Source organism: Aethalodelphis obliquidens, unplaced genomic scaffold, assembly GCF_003676395.1.
Source record: "Aethalodelphis obliquidens isolate GAN/ISIS:26980383/991018 unplaced genomic scaffold, ASM367639v1 scaffold14, whole genome shotgun sequence".
Taxonomy (NCBI): Eukaryota; Metazoa; Chordata; class Mammalia; order Artiodactyla; family Delphinidae; genus Aethalodelphis; species Aethalodelphis obliquidens.
Genome location: NW_020837958.1, coordinates 5,494,625 through 5,516,138, shown reverse-complemented (window position 1 = coordinate 5,516,138; position 21,514 = coordinate 5,494,625). Strand labels below are relative to the sequence as shown.

Below are 21,514 nucleotides of genomic sequence, written 5' to 3'. Positions count from 1 at the left end.
GCGCTCACCCAGAAAATCATTCTCTTGGACGATCGCACACATGTGGTTTGCCATCATTTTCCAAAAGCTCTGGGCTTCCTGGGACCTCTCCGCCCAGGTTCAGGATTCCCACTTCCTGAATCCTCTGTGCAGACTTTTGTCGGAAAGAGTCTCCCGGCTCAGAACACCCTGGGTTAAAGATTCTCTGGGGGACAGGGGTTCCGTCGGGCTCCAGAGGCAGTCAGGGACGGCTTTGCGGAGGGAAGGCTGGGGCTGGGCTCCGAGTGCTGGCTGGAGGGACGGAAGTCCAAGCCGAGTTTAGAAACAGCAGGGCACACTCAGGAGACCTCGGGAGGCCACGCTGCCAGTTGGGGGAGTGATGGGAGGGAAAGGGCCATGGAGGTGGGAGCCAGATTGTGGGGGGCCTCAAATGCCAGGTGGAGGGGGTAGCCACGTGCCTCGAAGAGAGGTAGCTGCTGCAAAATCTCAGGCTGAAGAGTAGCCTGGTGCCGAGGAGGAGAGGAGGCCCGCCTGTCACTGAGCATGCGGGTGGGGTGTTGGCGTGACCTGACCAGGTACTGCATGGGGAGGGCGGGCTCTGAGTCAGGTGTGTGAGCCAGGGTCTCTGGCCATGGGGGTGGAGGTGGGGTGGGTCCTTTTCCTTTTGCAGGAGCAAAGTTTCTGGCAGGCTGAGAACTTTCCTAAGGCTCAGGGGCAGGAGCTCGCCTTGGGATCTGTCACTCCTGCCAGTGACTTGGGATCTGGGGAGGGGGTGACGGGGACAGGGGAGGGTGGGAGAGGGGGAGTGAGCAGGGCTCAGCTTCCAAGCCAGAAAGGGCTTCAAGCTGAGTCCAGGGCAGACCTCTGAGCTCCCTGGAGGGAGATTCCTGGCAGCTTGATGTGCACCTACCCGCTGCTGACTGAGGTGCACGTGGGCACACCTCGAACAGCACACCGCCCCCGCCAGCAGTCTTGCCGAGAGCATGGAGCTTCCTCGGACGAGGGGGAGGGAGCTGGGCCTGAGGCCTGGACGGATTCACCATGCGGCAGCATAGAGGCTGCTCGCCCATGGGTGCCCACTGGGGTGCCTGGCATAACCACTGGCCTCAGTTTCTGCATCTGGAAAATGGGGCCAATATCTGTGCTGACCTCTTTCCAGGGGTGGTGCCTCTGAGGGCAGCAGGTGAGCTAGATGGGAAATGCTGTCACAGAGTTTTTAGAGTACTTCACACTTGTTTATCTTATAGCTCCTGACCTTCCTTGCTGTCTTTTGCTAGAAGAAAGAAGTCAGAAAAGACGGGGGGGGGGGGGGGGGGGGGGGTGTGGCCCATGTTAGTGTGCGGAGAGTGGGGGTGAGGAGGGAGGGTGAGGCTGCAGCTCGTCCCAGTACACAAGCATGAGTGTCACACACACACACACACAGAGCGCTGCTGGCATCTCTTTCAGCGTCACTCTGTTTCCTGTCTTGACTCTGGTGTAGGAGAGGCGCTCTCCTGGGTCCCCCACCCCCACCCCCGGAGCCGGCCCTCTCTTGGGCTGGAGTCTCAGCCGCTGCCCCACAGCCTCCCGGGGCTTCCTGTCCTCCTGGGGCTCCTGGGGTCCGGGCCCAGGCCGCCCACTGGGAGCCAAGGGCAGATCGGGTCTCCTCTCTGTGCCGCTGAAACGGGATCCCCCTTTATCGGTGGTCTGGAATGGGGGACTGGGGGCAGGATGAGAGAATGAATCAGAGGCGCTTGTTTTCATTTCATGTTTAATTTCCTGCAGGCTTAGCTCAGTCTTTCCGCTCCTTCCTCAGCCCCCCAGGGTTCTCTGAGGGGGAGGCCAGCGGGAGGGGAGAAGCCCACTGGAGGCATCTAGATATATGACTGCTTTCTTTCTTTGAGGCCGGGGAGAAGGCTAGAAAAAGGTGACGTGTCTGCCACTGGGGGGTTGCTGTTGAGTCTCTGTGGACTCGGTCCCATGGTGGGATCCAGAGGTGCTGGTGGAGGTGACACGCAGGCGTGGGCTGGGCTGGGAGGGACACGGATGGGGAAGGAGGCAGCCCAGTATCCTGCACGGGGTGGGGGGGCCTGGGGTTGAGGGGAGGAGCAGAGTGGGGGGAGACGGAGTGCGTGGTGGTGGCTGGAGGTGAGCGCGGGGGAAGAGGCGGGGGAGAGGGGAGACCTGGGTTCTCCGGGAAGATAGATGAGCCCGGGGGAGAGGCAGCTGAGAGAGCACTGTCTTGGGGAGGGAGTGGAAGAGGGTCAGGCTGAGGGATTTATTTGAGGGCTAAAGATGGAGATCGTGGGAGGCGGCACAGCTGCGTGGAGCAGGCCGATGGGAGAAGAGCTGCCCACCTCCACTCTCTCCTCCGGGTCTTTCCTCCCTGGGCCTTACCCTGCATACAAGGCTGGAGGTTTTCTGCCCAGATGAGGCTTAAGCTAAGTCAGCCTCCTGGTCCTCGGCCTCCTCACACCTCAATCGGGTGGCGGCAGGGGTATCCTCGCGGGCCCCTTCTGTGCTCACATCCAAGGGTCCTGAGACTCAGAGCATCCTTCCACTTCTGACCCTTGGGGCCTGGGGCTGTGACAGCTGCCCCCGTAGGTGCTCCGTGCCTCAGGCTCTGTGGCCCTAGGCCTGTCTCCACTGTGCAACCCCAGAAGGAAGGGGGACTGCAAGGCCCAGGACCACCCTGCTCCCAGCCCACCCCAGCCCGGGCCCGCTCAGCACAGGCCTCTCCCCGAGGAACCAACCATCTTGGCAGGGTCCTTGCTAACCGCAGCCCATGTTGGGCCAGGGCGGGGTGGCCCGGCGCAGGGAGGCCTCTGTCTTATTTTCTTCAGACACCAGCTGCGGAGACTGGAGTCCCAGACAGCAGGGAGAGGCCCCTGCAGCCCCCTGGAGCGGGGCCAAGCCCCGGGCTTCTTCCCAGGAAAGGTCCATCTCGGGGCCCCCATCACCCCCTCCCTGTCCCCACTGCCACTCTACGCCAAGCACCTGGCTTCCCACCAGCTGAGCACGGGCCCTAAACAAACTCAGCAGAGGCAAGCAGGGAGATCCATCCCCACATCCCCCATCCCTGGGGCACTGCCAGGCTCAACCCAGAGGTCTGACATACATGACAGTCCCACCCACCCTGCTGCCTTTATACAAAGAAAAGTCTCAGAACAACCTGGCATGTGTCCTGCTATGGCAAACTAGAGTAAAAGAAGCACTGGGCTGGAACTCAGGGTCCCACGTTTTATTCTCAGCACTGCCACTGAATCACCTTTCCTGAGTCACCTGATCACAGGTGATCGCTTCCTGCCTCTGGGCCTCTTCTTCCTTGATATCAAATGAGAGGACCAGGTGATCCTTTCCAGCACTAGCATTCTATACTTCTATGGCCCTTCCCTTAGATGATAAGATATGCACACATTAGAGTTTCCCTTTCTGCCTTGGCTGCCAGGAAGCTCAGGGTTGAAATTTGCGCTCAGTGGCAAATATGATCCTTAGTCTAGATCTTTGACATAAATACCTTCCCATTTCATGACTTTGTTCTTGTTCTTAGATGAGAATAATAAACCTTTAATTGTAAGCTGCCCCAGCTCCTTTTTGCAAGTAGGCATAAATGTGTGTGTGTGTTTGTGTGTGAGTGTGTGTCTGTGTGTGTGTATGCAGGGAGAGCGCTCCAGTTTAGCACTCCATTGTGGTGCCTGAAAAATGTAAAACGTACCCCAGTGTCATTTCCATGTGTTGTACTAGAAGGACCATCCTTCTTTTGATACTAAGTGAATTTTACTTCTTGGCACTCCTGTCCATTTGTTAGGGACACACACGTGCGCACACATGTGCACACATGTGTACCGCACAGAAAATGAACGGTTTGCTGCACACAAACACAGCATCTACAGGAATGCCCCATAACAGCCACCCCCTCTCCACCTACTCCTTTAGCTCCTCCCACATCCACTGGCTGAGCTGAGGCCAGATGCTGTGGCTCCTGTCCAGACTCTTGAGGCACCAGGAAGTCGCATGACTCAGGTGGGACAATGGGTGTGAGAAGGTTTCTGGAATCACAGTGAGGCCTCAGCTGCCCTGCCCTTCTTCCCCAAACACTTACTGCGAACTGGATAAACCGGGAAGCTTTTTGTTGGGAATTTACAGATAAGCGACCTGACTGTTCAGAACGCCCTCGGGTTCCTGCTGTTTCTGGATGGCTGTGTATTCACTGACAACTACCAGTGCCTTTTCACATTAGCCATTTTATTTTATTTTACTCTATTTTATTATTATTATTTTTAAGTTTTGGCTGCGCCGCATGGCATGTGGGATCTTAGTTCCGCAACCAGGGATCTAACCCGAGCCCCCTGCAGTGGAAGCGTCGAGTCTTAACCACTGGACCAGCAGGGAAGTCCCCCACATTAGCCATTTTAGATGAAAACGTGTCTGGACCGTATTACAAATGCCTCTGCCTTTTTAAACAGAGCATGGTGGAGACTGATGAACCTTTTATTGATGCCTTAGAAACACTGCTGAAGATTCTCTAGTGAACAAATGCAAGAGAAGGCGCCTTGGGGGTCTGCGAAGTAACAGGGCTTTTTGTCCTGGTGCTGAAAAGACCTGAGCAGAGCTGTGCTGAGCTGATCTGAACTGTGCTGCTTATTTTAAAAAAACTCCTCTTTGCTCTGAAGCTGTTGATTTCCACAGCCCACAGGAGGGGGAAAATAGCTATCTGCCAACACCTGGTTTGCTGTTTCTAACATGCTCTGGGTTGGAAAGGCAGGCTGAACATGACGTTTATTCTGTGTTACGCTGAAGCTGTGTCTGGGGTACTTAGAGGACTTTGATTCCTTTCTGGTTCTTTCTCTGCTGTAATTTCATGCAGGGAGGGAAGACACACCTCTGTGGTCAAAGGAGGTCAGTTGGTTCACGTATGTTTATTTTTTGCTTTTGTTGCTCTGAGTTCGGCCTTCTCTAATTGGTAGGAATACAGTGTTGAACAACAGACAGTACCTGCCCTCAAGGAGCTCATATTCCAGTGAGAGGAGACAAACAGATAAAATATTTTAAGCCGTCATAAATTCTATAAAATAGATAAAATAGGACAATGTGGTAGAAGCTGACCTGGTTTGCTTGTGTTATTTTGTGTTAATTTGGGTTGAGTTGTGTTGGGTTGGGTTGAGCTGTATTGGGTTCTATTGTGTTATGTTGGGTTGGGTTGAGCTGTGTTAGGTTTTGTTGTGTTGTGTCGGTTTTGGTGGGTTCTGTTACTGTGTTGAGCTGTGTCATGTTGTGTTGGGTTGTGTTGAGCTGTGTTGGGTTAGGTTATGTTGTGTTGTGTCGGCCTCTGTTGGGTTGCACTGAGCTCTGTTGGGCTGTGTTGGGTTGAGCTCTGTTGGTTTACGTTATGCTGTGTTGTGTTGGGCTCTGACAGGCTGTGTTGAGCTGTGTTGAGTTCTGTTGAGCTGTGTTGGTTTAGGTTATATTGTGTTGTGCTGTGCTGGGTTGTACTGTGTTGAGCTGTGTTGAGTTCTGTTGAGCTGAGCTGTGTTGCTTTGGGTTATGCTGGGTTGTGTTGAGCTGTGTTGGGTTGAGCTGTGTTGGTTTAGGTTGTGCTGTGTTGTGTTGTGTTGGGCTGTGCTGGCCTATGTTGAGCTGTGCTGGTTTAGGTTATGTTGTGTTGTGTTGTGTTGGGCTCTGCTGGCCTGTGTTGAGCTGTGTTGAGCTCTGTCGGCTTGTGCTGGGTTGAGTGTTTTGGTGGTCGGGTGATGGTGGGGGCCCCTTCTTTAGCCATGGTGGTCGGGAAGACTTCTCAGAGGAGGCATACTGAGTTGGAACCTGCAAGATGGAGGACGAGGCAGCCATCCTGGGCCAAAAGAAGATCTGGGTTGTCTCTGTTTCTGCCCACTGGGCTGCTATGGATGTATTTAAGTTCGGCCTGTTTCCTTTCTAAGAGATAGGCCTTCCAGAGCAGAGACCAGTCACCATCTCCTTCATGAAAGGGCCTGGACTCCCACACTACGTAGAACTCAGAAGTACAGCTTACAGGCTTCCTGCCCGTCCACTGGGAGCTTCGCCCCAGCTCCAACCAGAGCAAGAGGCCAGACAGCGAAGTGAGTAAAAGCCGACTTGCTCTGGTTGGAGCCGGGGCGTGAGGGGTGGGCTCCTTGCACCGGGGTGAAGAAAGCCCTGGCGTGACCGGGGACAGTCAGGCGGTCCCAGCTCCGGCCACCATCCCAAGGGCAGGCCCTGCTCTCCCGCGCCCTCCCAGGCGCCTTCACTGACCTGCACGCGGGCCTCGGTGAGGTCGGTCCTCATGGCCAGCTGCTCCCGCGCGTACACGTCGGGGTAGTGGGTCTTCTGGAAGACTTTCTCCAGCTCCTCCAGCTGGTAGCTGGTGAAGGTCGTTCGGTTCCGCCGCTTCTTGCCCTTGTTGCTCTCGGAGTCCGCCTTCTCCAGTGGGCTGGGGAGGTCGGCGCTGGCCCGGTCCTGGGGCCCCTTCACCCCAGCCTCCTTCACGCTGAGGTAGCTGCTGTCCATCCCCACGGTGTCAGAGTCGGGCGGCAACTCTGGCTCACCCAGGGAGCTCTCTTTGGCTGAGGGGGGAGGAAAGAAGGTCAAAAACCAGTGGCTGAACCAAGCATGAGAGGAGGGAGGGACCGGGGAGCCATCCCTTGCCTTTGCCCTCTCAGGGAAGTATTGGGTGCGAGGTCAGGATGCCCAGGTTCTAACCCTGGCTTGCCATTAACATGCTGTGTGACCTTGGGCGAGTCTCTGAGCCTCTCTGTCCTCATCTCAGCATGGGCTCCTTTCCACACCAATGTCCTGTGACTCTGGGTCAGCCAATCTGACCTCTATAACATTTAATCTCCACCCCACTGACCCTGGGCTCCTCCCTCTAGAAGGACTCCCTTTGCCAGCACTTCTTCGGGCGTCGAGGTTGCTGACTCAGTGCCTCGGACTCCCAGAGTGGGAAGGAAAACTCAGTCAGCAGCCATATCTGGCCCAACTGGGCTTGGAGTGAGGAGGAGAGGCCCCGCCTTTCCTGGCCTGGTCCTGTTTGGAGTTCAGCAGGGGCTCTGGAGACTCTGCCCAAGAATCCAGCGCTGAGGGGTCCTGTCCCGGCACCCTCCACACTGGTCTCACCTATTGTCCAAGTGGTGACCTGCCCCTCCAGGTGGGGGGCATGTTTACTAAGGAAGTGGGGCACCTCCCCCTGACACGCCCAGGATGCTGACACGGGGGGCCCAGCAGACTTCACAAAGCTCACGGCCCAGGCCCACAGCCACTGCTGTCTAACAGAACGGGGCTCTGCCCGCTGATTCCTGGATGCTCAGAGCTGCAAAGGACCAGTCAGCCCACAAGGGTCAAGGGTGGAGCGGGAAGTAGCTGTCCAAGTCCAAAGAGCCCAGTTAGCACCCTGGGCACACACTCGCCTCAGGGCAGGGGTCAGAGCACAGGCTCTGGAACTGGCACCAGGGGTGTGAGTCCCAGCTGGGTGCTTTGGACAGTTCACCTAACCTCTTTATGCCTCAGTTTCCCCCTCTATAAAATGGGGATGCAGAATCCTGTAGGATCTTCCTCACAGGGTAGTTGTGGGATTAAAAAGGCTGACACACAGAGCACTCGGCGTGGTCCCGGCGAGGCAGCCTTCTGCCCGTATCATTAAGTTACTCCCAGTTCTGGTCTAGACTTGTGAGCAGAAGATTCTGACCCTGGAGAAGTCCTCCAAGTGGGCAGGCCCTCCCTGGAGGCCCCAAACGCAGGAGCATGCGCGCATGCTGTGGGGAGGGTGCTGGACTGGTGTCTGGAGACAGGGGTGTGAGCACCTCTCTGAGCCAAATTCCATTGACTGTGACTCTTGTAGAGTGAAATAACATACAGGATTAATAAGACGTGTGGGGAGCATTTGACAAAACCTTTCACACGTGCAAGCTCTGATTATGACAAGGATTTGTGGTCGGTGTGAGCACCAACCACTCTGACCCTCGGTCTCCTCTTCTAGGAAGAGAGCTGAGCAGTGGGCATTAAGTCAGGACCATGCCTCTAGCCCGGGTCTCTTAACCCTGTCCGGGTCCTAGGGCCGAAGCTTCAGGTTCAGTCTCGCCCCTGGCTTTCTGTGTACACTGGGGGCTCTCTTACTGCTGGGGAAGCTGAGAGGGACGTTTTGCTCTCTGTCATTCTCACCTCCCTCTTCAAGGCGCTGAGGAAATCGGGGTGGAGGTGAATGCCCAGAGTGGGCCTGGAAGCAGCTTCGGGAGGCTGTTCCTGAGGGCCACTGGCAGCGTCGATACCAGCAGGGTGGGGGGCTGACCCTCAGGCATCACATATGACACCCACGTAAGCCCAGACACAGGCAGACCGCCACGGCTTTGGTGACAGCATCATGCAAGCTGCAGCTGGCAGCCGGGCCAAGAGCTTTCAGCAAAGATATTTATCTTCCTGGCAGACAAATAAGTTTTATGTTTTGGGTTTTTTTTTTTAAGGAGAAAAAATCCCACCCAGCCTCACCAAAAATAAACATCTCTGTTATGCAACTTCCTGGAGGCTAGACTTGGGGGGGGGGGCAGCCCCTGCCCCCTCTGCCCTGGCACTGCTCCCCAGGCCCCATCCCATGACCCCGTAGACCCTTACCGTATCCTCTGGCCTTCAGCCTGGGATCGGGACCACCCCATACAACAGCAGGGGCTGGGCCATGCAGGGGAAGCTCCATGTTATAAAAAGCAAGTGTTGGTAGGGACCAAACTCCTCATGTTAAGTCAGGGGAAACTGAGGCCAGAGAGAGCGGGAAATGTGCTCTCATTAGCGACAGGGTGCAGCCTCTCAGCCCTTGGTTGGTCCTTTACTCCTACCCATGGTCTCGCGGCCTTTCCTGGGGAGAGAGGTAGGACCAGAAGGAATCCAGGGGCCTCACATAACCAAGAGGCTTGGTCTGCGCATCCTGGGGTCAGAAGGACCAGCCCCAGAGGAGGAGAGAGTGCGGATGTGGCCTTTGGGAGAAGCTCCCCAGCGTGGGCTGGTTCCAGGCTCAGCTCGGGGGGAGGCGGCAGAATGTCCAGTCTTCCAAGAAGAGGAGTAAGAATCCAGTTTCCCCCCCTCCAGCCACCCACTGAGAGGGAGCGAGTGGGTCAGGAGTGGGGAGACAGCATGGCGTGTGCAAAGACCACCAGACCGAGAGATGGGAGATCTGTTCGCAGTCCCGGCTCTCCCAAAGTCTGCCTGAGACTTCAGAGGATGCCTTTTATGTCCCAGAGCCTCATCTGCACACGGGAGCAGGCACGCCCTGTCTGGTGTCACAGCTTTGGCCCGGTGGAGTAAGTCGCCCTCCCGTCTTAGGGACAAGTGGGACCTTCCCCTTGGGATCTGGAGTGGGGAGAAGAGGGGAGAGGATGGGGCCATGTCTGTCCAGGCAAATGTCAGCTCACTGGAAAGGCTTAGAGATGAAGGAATTCTGGCAAAACTGAGGTTTCTCTGGTCCTTGAAGAGGGAAGGAATCTTCCGAATCTCCATCTTGATTAGTGATCATCTTGCTTTAAATTCTGAGGTTGGGCCCCTCATTTAGACAACAAAGGAAAATCCCCCAAGGTTCTGACCCAACTGGTCAGAACGACAAGCCAAGGAAGTCCCTCCCAGGTGCTCAGGGCATCAGTTTCCACCTCCTGCCACCCCACAGCATCTCTACAAAGTGCTATCATCCAGGCTTTGGTGACAGAGAGCTCACTGCCCCCAGGACAGCTGGACCATCTGTCCTTAGGTCCAGCCCGTCTCCTGTAGGGTCTGGCTCATTGGTCCTGGTTCAAAACGTCCCGGGGCCTTTCCCAAGCCAGCCCTGCGGACATCTGGAGACGGCTGCCACGCCTCTCGTCTTCCATCCTCCTGAGTAAATAATTACAGTTCCCACCGCTCTTCTGCAGGAGGTCCTGAGTTTAACAGGCCTGCCTGAGGCAGGTGGGTGCCAGGGATGGGACGGGTGATGGTGTTGGGCTCTGGGCAAAGCCAGCAGATCGCTCTGCAACTAGATGATCCAGAGGGGCCGGGTGGAGACCTGGTACCGTGGCCCGAGGCCTGGCGCTGGTCAGGGTCCAGCTCGCTCTGTGACTCCCTCCTCAAGACGGCCACTGAAAACGGGGACCGAGACTCAGGCTGAATTACTCCTGAACAAAGGAAAGCACTGACCTCCTTGGTCTCCCTCACCCCCACCTCTGTCCACCTGCCTGGAATGTCCCTTTTTTTCCAGCTGACCTCCAAGGTCCAATCAAGCACCAGCTCCTCCAGGAAGCCCTCTCAGACTGGGGCAGTCATACAGACCCCACCATCCAATTACTGACTGTGTTTTCGGACTAGTATATAATCAAACCCCAAACGTCCAGCTCCTCCTAGAGAATCAGTTCCCTGTGGGCTGGGACCTCATGCCATTCGTCCTTTCTCAGCCCAGGATGGGACAGGCAGCAGACAGGAGGAAGAGGTTACTGAAGAATCAACGAACCATTTCTAACAAACAGACATTACTGAGCTCTCACTCTGTCCAGCTACCTCTGTGCACCTACTGCGTGCCAGGACCTATAGGGTACGTGCAGAGACGTTTGTTGAATGAACACATCCCCGTAAACACTGAGGAGAAAGGCGGCGATGATACGTGAGAAAAATGCCCGTAGTGACGAACGCCTCCAGCAGAGGCTGAAACAGAAGGAGGAGGTGAGATCACCGAGGGAGAGAGGAAAAGACGGAGGACGGAAGGAGGGAGGGAAGCAGGAAGGAGAGGAGAAAGACCAGGCAGACATGAAGGATGTCTCCACGCAGCAAGCAAGAGGGTCAGGGAGGCAGGAGGAGAAGCACAGAGATGGGCTTCACGGAGCGCGGCTCCGGAACTGAAATGCCCAGGAAACCCAGTCCAGCATCTGCCAGGAACCAGCTCTGCATCCATCGCGCTGCTATACTGGGACAGAGAAAGGCCACTGGGATCTCCCAGCGTGCCCCGCTGCTGGGCCCACCTTCTTGAGGCCCAATAGCATCCGGCACTGGCATGAAGCTGGGCAGCGACAGAGCCCCTTTGGGTCCAGGCCACCTGCCTCCCTGGCTGGCTTCCCCCCATCCTCCCTGGGGCAACCCCCTGTGGACTCTGGCCTGGTGCTATGCTGACACTCCGCCCAGAGTGGGAAGGGATCCCTGGGCGGGCTTTGTCCCAGGCTGTGTGGCCCAAGACAACGTAATCGCAAGCTGCAGCTTCCCCGAGAATGTCTTGATCTGGAAATAGGTCCCAGGCTACCCAGAGGAGTCAAGTAACGTGCACAGAACCCCGTGAGTCATCCTTGCCTGCCCCGAGGCAGGGACGCTGGCCCTTCAGACAACCCCAGGCAAAGACTCCCATCGACCACTTCTGATGAAGTGGGAAGCATTCTTCGGTTCGAGGTTATATTCTCCATCAGGAGCCGCAGAAGGCCCTCGGGCCTCTGCCTGAACTCCCCTGGGGAGGAGGCCTGGCCTCTCCCGGGAGCCACCTGGTCTGCTGCCGGACAGCCCTGGCTGTTGGATTTCAAGAAATCCAACGAGAAACGGGAAACCTTTCTTCATTCCCTTAACCTCTAGCCACTCGTCCTGGTTCAACCCTAGGGTGTCACTCTACTCTAGACTTTTTTTGACATGAAAGGCCTTGAAAGATTTCCAAAGGTGACCGTGATTTTTTTTTTCATGACTGTGATTTCAAGAGAATTTTTTTTATGGCTGTGATTTAAAGAGAATGAACTTCTGAAGCCATTTGGGGACAGGGTGCTGCAGGCCTCTGTGTGCGTATCCCTCCCACGTGCACGGATGTGCGCCCTCGGGCACGGGGCAGAAGCCTGCAGTTGCACATGGGTGCGGGAACACATGTGTAGTGGCCTGCGGATAGGTCTGTGTAGCGTGCAGGCTCGTGTGGTCAAGGGCAGGCACACAAGTGGCACGTGTGTGCCTGCGGACGTGTGCTGTTGCGTGTGGCTGTGGGTGTGAACGTGACCCTGTAGATACACGCGGGTGGGTATGGACGTGGGTGGTGCGTGCGTGCGTGTGTGCGTGTGTGTGTGCGTGTGCGTGTGTACCCTTGCACATGGAGGGTCTAAGGGGTTTGAGTAATTTTATCCTCCGTGCTTTTGATTACATCTATTTTTCCTCCAAACATCTGCTTTGTGGGGGACATGCCGCTTACTCTGTTCTCGGGTGAGCCGGCCGCATGCCCTGTGGCAGTGTGCACACCGCCGATGCAACCTCCTTAAACAAAACAGGCCAGCGTGAGGCCCTTTCATGCTATTTAAAGGGCACTGACTAAGCCCACCGCTGTCCAAACAGTCGTGCGGGGGTGGGGGCAGAGGTGAAAGGTGAGCCATGGATTATAACCCCAGCCTACCTCATCTGCCGCTGGACTCTGTCCAGAGTTCAGCTTAGACGTCCCTAGTTTTAGCTCCAGGCCCAAGAAATAACACCAAAGGGGTAGCAGTAACTGGGGCGGCGTTTCAGCAAACGTGCATGGAGCCTATCAACGCGTACCCAGTAGAGACGGACGGTGCTCCTGCCCTGGAGGAACTGCCAGTTTGTAGAGAGGAAGCTCAAGGGCTCAGGCCAGCCACCCACGAGGTGACTTAGGCACTCCTGTCACCAACATGCACCCACCCAAGCCCTAAATGTGCCTCTCAGAACAAGGAAAGCCCGAGAAACTGTCACAGAACACAGAAGGCTAAGGAGACATGAGGACTAAATGTGACGCGGTATCCAGGACAGGGTCTTGAAACAGTAAAAGGACATTAGGGAAAAACTAGTGAAATCTGATTAAAATGTGGAGCTTAGGTAGCAGTAATGTTAAAACTAAAAAAAGATGGGTAAAATATTTGAATGGACATTTCACCCAAGAAGATATACATGGAAATCAGCATGACGACCCCCTCAGTGTATTATCCACTAGGGATATTCAAACTAAACCCCCCTTGAGATATGGCTACACACCTATTGCAATGGGAATAAAAAATCTGATGATACCAAGTGATAGCGAGGATATGAAGCACCCGGAACTCTCATTCATCGCCGGTGGGAAAACACCGTGGCATTGTCTTGTAAAATTAAACATACTCGTACGGCTAGACCCAGAAATCCCACTGCTAGGCATTTGCCCTAAAGAAATAAAGACTTATTTTCATTGCAAACGTGTATGCAAATGTATATAGCAGCTTTGCTCATCATCACGCCAAACTGGAAACAACCCAAATGTCTTTTAACAGGTGGAAGAGCCATGCAGTGGGATGCTAGAGGTAAAAGGAGCAAACTAGTGATACGAACAATGGCACGGATGACTCTCAAAGACAGCATGATGGTCTGTACAAGAAGCCAGTCTCAAAATGTATACAGTGCATGACTCTACTTATTTATCGCATGGTATTCTGGGGAAGGTAACAGTACTAGGATGGAGAACAGATCACTGGTTGCCAAGGGCTGGGGAGGGGGCAGGTTTAGACCACAAAGGGCTGGTGTGCAGAACTATCCTATCTCGTTTCCCAGTTGTGATGGTGAGTACGTGGGTCTGTACAGGAATGTGTTCAAATTCATAAAATAATACCCCCCCATTTTAATTTTACACCATGCTGTTTTAAAAATAAAAAAATATGTAAATTATAGAGAAAATTAAAAATTGGGTTTAAATATAGTAAAGAAAAACTAAGTAAGTAAAAAGTTTGTATGTCTTCACCCAGAAATCTCACTTCTAGGGATTTAAACTAAAGACAGAATTAGGGATGGGCACAAAGAATTAACTAGAGAGAAAGTTCATCATGGCATTATTATATGGAAAAACTGAAAATAACCAAAATTTTCAATAATAGGAGATTGGTTAAATAAAGGACGATATTTCCATAACTGGAAGATCCTTCCTGATTTTATTCTGCAGACTGTTTCTCTCTTGGCATTTAATACACATTATTTTGTATCTATTTGCTTTTCCTTTATTTATTGTCTCTCTCTCTCCCTTCCATAAAACAGGGAATATATCTGCATATACTTGTTTTGTTTAGCCCTTTTGTTTAATGCCTAGTATTGTGGCTGGTATGCAGAAGGGGTTCAATAAACATTTGATGAAAAAGGAGTGAAACTGATGTGAAAGAACAGCATTTTAGTAACTGAAAGATGTTCGTGTTATAGTAAGTAAATCTCGTTTTGAAAAAAAGGGGAGGTAGGGGTGGGGTATCTGTCCTTAGAAAATACTAGAGGTTTCCAGAGGTAAGAATACTGGTATCTGGGTTTTGTTCCTTTTTTTTTCTCGTCTGACTTAATTTTCTATTTGTCTTACCATGACCAGAAATGGCTTTTATCATTTTAAAATGCTATGTGGAAGCAGCGATTAGAATCCTGAGTGACGTCTGCTCTGGCAGGTGTTGGATTCGGCTGTGTGATGTGGGAGGTGGGTGTGAGCACCACGGGGGAGCCGGGTGGAGGAAGGGTAGGGATGCTTCAGCGAAAGGCCCCTTTCGCGGTGGGGATCGGCCACTGTCCTCACAAACTGGGCCCCCCACCCTGCCCCTTAACTCTGAGGCCTCTTGGATACTGGAGATTCCCAGAGCTCTGGCTTAAGTGTAGACCTCATTGGTTTCTCTGCCCTCAGACTCACCGCCCTCAACTACAACCAGAGAGAGTGTCTACAGCACACATCCCATCTAGTGTGAGCCCGTCTAGAGGCCCTCCACTGGTGCCCAGAGCCCTCAGTAGGATGGTCAGATAGAATACAGGGTGCTCAGTTAAATTAGAATTTCAGAGAAACAGTTATAAGTGTTAAGTATGTCCCAAATATTGGATGGGGCATACTAATACTAAAACTTATTCATTATTTATTTGAAATTCAAATTAAATGGAGCGCCCTGGTTTTGTTGTTAGTTTTTTGCTAAATCCGCCAACTCTTCAAGTCAGGCTGACTGTGGCATTCAGGATTCCCCAGGCGGGACTGACACTGGTTCTCCTCACAGACTTACATCTTTCCACACCCCACCTCTGCACCTCGCTTCCGGTCCCACAGACCTGCCCTCATGCCTCCAGTACACTGCCCGAGCGGCTTCAGGCTACCCCATTCCTGCATATGGGCTCTTCCTTCTAACTGGAATGCCCTTCTGCCCCTCATGCATCTGGCTAACTCCTCCTCTCCCTGCGTATCTTCTTCTGTAAATTTTGTGGCTTTTTCCCCCCTCGTTACATATAATTGTCTATGTTCTAGATGGAAATTAAAAACAAAAAATCAAGACAGAGCAAAAGAAGAAAACTGTAACACACAAACACAAAAGGGAAACAGAATTTTTTTTGGTACAAGTCTTTTTTTTTTTAACCTAACACTATCCTGTATATCTTTCCATCCTATTCTATATTCTTCTACTACATCGTTTTTAGTGGCTGCATAGTATTTCACCACATGGACAAACTATTTTATTTCATCAGTCCTTTCCTGTTGGGCACGTGGATCGCTGATTGTTTGAAATGATAACAGGCCTGGGATGAATATCCTTTCAGTTAAATCCCTTGATACTTTCATGGTAATTACCTTAGAAGAAGCTCCAGGAACTAGAAATACCGAGTTAGATCACAGTCACACCTTAAGAGCTCTGATAAATGTGTCTTCTAGAAATCTGCCAATTTCCTCCATGTGCCCACCTGCTTCAGGGCCAATACCAGTCATTATACTGTTTTTTAAAATCTTTGCCAGTGTGAAGGATAAAAGTGAAATCTTGTTTGAATTTACATTTTTTTATTACTAGTAAAGTTAACCTTTTATTTGTTGTATTTCTTCTTTGCCGAATTGTTTCTACTGGCTTCCAAGGTTCAGTGCAAGGCCGACCCCTTCTTCCTCCCTGACCCCGGGGGGCTGGGCTTACCTCTTAAACACTGGATTCTCTGCTCTAAAGCACTGGTGTGTGGTCCTGCTTCCCACTCCACTGTGAGCGGTTCGGAGTAGGGCCTCCCTGATGTACAGCTGGGTCCTGAGCTGGGCCCGGGCTCCTTCTGCCTTTGGTAGCGCCGGGGCAGCTCTGCACGCCCTGCTGAGGTGATGGGGCGCCCATAGGAAAGGGACCCAAGGCCACGGGGCTGAACTCCGGAGCGGGGGGGCCTCGGTCCCTCAGCACACACTGCTGTGTGTGGGCCTTGCGGGATGATGGGGCTCAGAGAAACCAGCCACGGGGCAGGGCATGAAGGGCCAAAGGTGGCCCCGCTGCTGCCAGGGCCCTGGGCAAACCTTTTAGTTTCTCTGCTTCCTCGTGTCAACAAGTATTGCCGGATTTCCTGCCAGCGAGAGGAGAGAAGGGGTTATGGAGAAGGCGCAGCCCCTACAGGAAGCCAAGCCTGAGGAGGAGTCGCGGGGCCCTGGGACGCCATGCGCACCCACAGGGCAGGTTCCCGGGTCCCTGCATAAAGGCTTTAGGCAGCACCCCCAATCCAGCATGATCAAGGCTGCAGTGGCTCACACTGGCCACCAGGAGGCACTGCAGTCCCAATTAAGTTCCTCGGGGCCAGAGGTGATGCCCCAGGGTCCCGGCTTCAGATGAAGTTTCTCCCAGTTTGGTTAAAGGCACAGGCCCTCCCTGGGAGGGTTGGCCAAACAAGCAGTTATTCAGTCCTACTATGTGTCTGCCGCTGTCTCAGCCCTACAAGGGACACAGGGGTGGATGAGGTGGGTCCCTGCCCTTCCCCAAAGAGCTCTTTCCTCCTCTGGTTCTGAGGGTTTTCACATTCTTGAATTCAGAATTTCTTCAGCACCCTCGTTCTACAGATGGGCAAACTGAGGCTCAGAGAGAAGGAATCCATTGAATGTCACCACCACTGGGTGCCAGGCCCGACCTGAGCTCCTGATTCCCCAGAGTCACCTCCCTTCGTGGAGACTCTGGGGAATCCTCGGTCTTCTAGCTACTTACAAGTGAGCCATGCAAATGCTGCCCACACCCAGGTTTTGCCCAGGTGGCTGTCCATGCAGCTGTCGGATCTGTTGCCAGCTCTTCTGGGGGCTCTTCCCCAGGGACGCATCAGCAGAGGCGGGGGCTGCAGCCCCCTCCTCCATCACTCCACTCTCACACAGCTCTCTTGGTTCTTCCCACACGCTGAGGTGGGGAGGTTTCCTGTGGTCCAGAGGATGGAGGGCGCTTCCCAGAACCAAGGAAGGAAAAGGAATTAGCACTGGGATGCTTCATGCTTTACCCAGTACTAGCACACCTGTCATGCCACCACTGCTGCTCTTCACAACAACCATGTGAAATATGCCCATTTGACAGCCCCAGAGACTGAGGCCAGAGGGAGTAAAGGACTTGTCTAAGAATACACAGCTGGTGAGAGGCAGAGCTGAGGTCCGACCCCTAAGCCTGCGGCAGTTCCTCTGGGCCCTCCTGGAGTGGATACCCTGTGTGGGGCTGGGACGGGACAGCCAGAAGACAGGGTCAGGGAGGAAGGGAAAAAGTGGGAGTCACAGGAGAATGGCTCCTCTCTGACGCCCCTACATCTGCCCCATCACATCCAACCTTCAGTGCTGGCCCTGATGAAGCTGTCCTGATAGAACTTCATCGACCATCTGGGACCTCAAATGTGGACCCATGCCTTTTCCTGGGACCTTGTCTTCAGGGTCCCCTCCATCCCCCAGCTTACACCCAGCGAATTCTTTCTTGTTTTCTTTCGGACACCGGGTCTCAATTTGCATTTGTTCTCCCTTAAATACCAAAGTATTTCGAGGTAAAGAGGCGTATGTCTGCAACTTACTCTTAAACGGTTCAGAAAGAAAGAATACGTATCTGTGTACAGGTATGTATATTGATACATACATACATACAAGAGAGATTGAGAGTGATAACACAAATATAGTAAAACATTAAGATTGGGGGAATCGGTGTCACGGGGATCTGGGAATTCTTTGTATTCTACATTTAACTTTTTTGATGTCTGAAAATATGTCAAAACAAAAAGCTTTTAAAAAGAAGAAGTATGCAGACAAACGGGAAGAAACCACTTTATCCAGGAATCCCAGTTCTGAAGCCGGCATTTGTCATAATTTGAACAGGACCCAGACCGGGGTTTAGTTAGCAACCTCCCCTCCTCCCCGTCACCAGCACTGTCCACGGCCTCCGCAAATGAGCTTGCACATTGGAATCAAAATCACAAGGCAGAAGCCAACTCCAGGAACAAACCTTGCTTCCCCAGCCCTATGGAAACCCACATTTCCATCCACGGAAGTAACTGGCGACCCCCTTAAAGCACGTGGTTCTTCTAAATGCTCTTCCAAGGCCCGAAGGAAGCAGTATTTTGTTAGCTGAGGTCAAATTACTCTCGGACCTTAAAAGTAATAAAAGTACTTTTTATTGTTTGAGCCTATTATAATTTCAGTCCTCCTACAATTAGTCTAAGTGAGTGAGGTTTCCTTGTATCCAAAGAGAAGGGCTTAAAAAGAAAGCCCACTGACAATAGCTGGACCATGGAAGTGACCTAAGTGTCCATCGGCAGATGAATGGAGAAGCAAACTGGTCCATCCACACGGTGGAGTATTATTCAGCCTCAAAAAGGAAGGAAATTCTGACACCTGCTACAACACAGATGAGCCCTGAAGACACTATGTTGAGTGACACAAGCCAGTCACAAAAAGGCAAATACTGTATGATAGCACTTATATGAGTCCCTCGAGTAGTCAAGTTTATAGAAACAGGAAGTAGAACGATGGTTGCCAGGGGCTGGAGCCCGGGGGTGTGGAGTTAGTGTTTAATGGGGACAGAGTTTCAGTTTTACAAGATGAAAAGAGGATGGATGGTGGTGACAGTTGCACAACATTGTGAATGTATTTCATACCACTGGACTGTACACCTAAAAATGGTTAAGATGGGGCTTCCCTGGTGGCGCAGTGGTTGGGAGTCCGCCTGCCGATGCAGGGGACACGGGTTCGTGCCCCAGTCCGGGAAGATCCCACATGCCGCAGAGCGGCCGGGCCCGTGAGTCATGGCCGCTGAGCCTGCGCGTCTGGAGCCTGTGCTCCTCAATGGGAGAGGCCACAACAGTGAGAGGCCCACCTACCCACCCCCCAAAAAAATGGTTAAGATGGTAAATTTTATTATTACTTCTATGTTACTACAATAAAAAAAAATTGGAAAAAAAGAAAAGAAAGCCCACTAGCCTGTGTCCCTCAGGGCCTTCACTGCCTTTAGCCCCCGAGGTCCCCTCCGTCCCCCAGCTTATGCCCCAAATTCCTTTTTTTTGTCTTTTCCCTGATGATGTGACTTGGTTTGCATCTATTCATTGTGCTCCTTCCTTGGTTTACTTGTTTGTTCATCCACCGATAACCTCCCCAGAGCTTCCCCTTAGTCATGGCCTCATGGAAGGGACAGACGTGTAACGGTGTGGTCAAGTGTTATGGGCCCCAATGGCAAGAGCCCTGCATCTTGGGCGCAGCATGTCCACAGGAAGGAGCAGTCAGTTCTTGTTGAAAAGATCGGGGAGGCCTCAGCAAGAGCGTGACCTTGAACCGAGTATTGGAAACTACAGAGGTCCTGACAAGGAATGCTACATTTTACGGCAAAACAGGACATCCCAAGTCCCTACTGAGCTGGTCCTAAATTACTAAATGAGAAGCCTGAGGGGCCTCCCCACAGGGCTGGTGCCACTAATAAGGACAATCACATAATCACTCGCGTTTGAGTAGTACTGACCCATCCACTGTCTTATTTGATCCTCCCCAGATCCCTAGGAGGTCTGTGTTTTTACCCCCATTTTACTGATGAGGAAACTGAGGTCCAGAGAAGCTTAACTTGCTCAAGGTCACATAGCTAGGAGGGGCAGAGCTGGGATTTGAACCCAGCTGGTCCAGCTCCAGGCCCAGTGTCCTGTCTATGGCCTCTCACACAACGATGTGTTGTCTCTCTTCCGTAGACGGGCAATCTTGAAGGGATTGCAGGCAGACTTAGTCTTGTCATTGGGAGACACAACTGAGCCACTGGAGATGTTTCCATCACAGAGGACTAATCTAAACAGAACTTTCAGGTGACCATGAGAAGCCCCATGTATGATCGAACACTTGAACATCACCTCCTGATACTTACTGGGGTGAGCTGGGTCGTGACCTCAGTCAGGGACTCTAACCAGCCCTGGGAGCTGCTATCCTCATGGAGACTGAGGTTCCCCGGCTCCTTCCTTCCTGGTCCAGCCTAGGTCTCATCCGCAAGCCCTGCCTCACGAGGCTGGAGGAGATCCTAGCACCCCGCAGGGGCAGGGGCGCTGGCCCAGGCTGGGTCCACTGCCACGGAAGCAGAAGGAGCCTCCACACTCTCCCTTAACCCCAACAAGAAGTCCCAGAGCTCAGGGGTCACCCTGGGCCACTACTCACCTTCCAGGCAGGATACGGAGACCCCGAGCGACCGACCACAAGGCCTGTCAGTGGAAGGACTGTGTCTGCCGGTTTCAAATCAGCTTGGTGGTCTGTCTGCCCCTTGTCCCTCTCTACCTTCACCTAACCAAGTGGCTTTGGGTATGTCCCTAAATATCTCCCACCTAATCCCTCAGAGCAGGGAGAAAACGTGCATTCCCAACCATCCCCATGGAGACACACTGAAATAGTGCCATTGGATCCAAGGGAGGCGAGATGGAGAAGCTTAAATCCTGCTCTAGGTGAAATGAATGAGAAGTCTTTGGAGCAGGACAGACTTGGGTTGGACTCCTGATTCTGCCACTTATTTGCTGCATTCATTCATTCAGCAACATTTCTGGAGCGCCAGCTATGTGCTGGGCAAAGTTCCAGGTGATGGAAATAGGAAGTCTAATAAAGCATGGCCCCTTCCTTCCAAAAGTCCCCCTTCATGAGGGAGGCAGTGATTATGGTGCGGGGAGGTGGACAGAGCAGAGGCATCTAGGCCAGCCTGGCGGGGGAAGCAGTATTTCCAGGACCACTCCAGATCTCTGTATAGGAGCGGCTTCAAGGCAGCGATCTCCTTGGAGGGGTGTGTTAAAGCTGAGTAGCTAGCTCTTTATGCATGATAAGGAAGTGTCAGTTTTCCCCATTAAAGAAACGGGGAAATTTCTAAAGGAGATTGTTAAGGAGGCTTCCAAGCCACTCATGCTTTGGCAAAGTGACTTGGCCTCTTTGTGCCTCGGTTTTCTCATCTGTAAAGGGAGGTGGATGATACCCACGTCCCAGCGTGTTTGTGAGGTCTCAATGAAGTCAAGTGCAAGAATGCACATCTCTGCCTGATACACAGCACACTCTCTATCAACGGGAATCCCCCACGATAGCTTAATACCCTTATTATTTGGAGGCAAGGTAGGCCAGGGCAGCTGCAAGAGCAAAGCAAAGTCAGTCACTCAGGCTGCAGTGTCTCATCCTTCCCCGCCCCCCGCCCCAGGTGTACTCTTTTAAGCTCAAGTTTCCCCAGCTCCAGCTGCCCAGAACATGCCACAAACCCCTGTCCCAAGTAGCCCCCCACCCAGTCCCCTTCCAATCAGGGCCCATTTTACATACATATAACAAAGACGATAAATGGGGTGAAATATTTGACACAATTTTGTTTATCATTTGTTACATACATATTTAAAACTGCTAGTTGATGTTAAAGAAAGGCCC

General features: G+C 52.8%; 1 protein-coding gene across 1 annotated transcript in view; it reads right to left on the bottom strand.

Annotated features, from left to right (window-relative positions):
- The window catches only part of ALX4 (ALX homeobox 4), a 44,525-nt gene that overhangs the window by 7,012 nt on the left and 15,999 nt on the right, over window positions 1-21,514 (bottom strand). Inside the window, exon 2 of the mRNA XM_027114941.1 lies at window positions 6,226-6,536. Coding sequence (XP_026970742.1) covers window positions 6,226-6,536 — 311 coding nt within the window. The remainder of the gene's footprint in view (window positions 1-6,225; window positions 6,537-21,514) is intronic.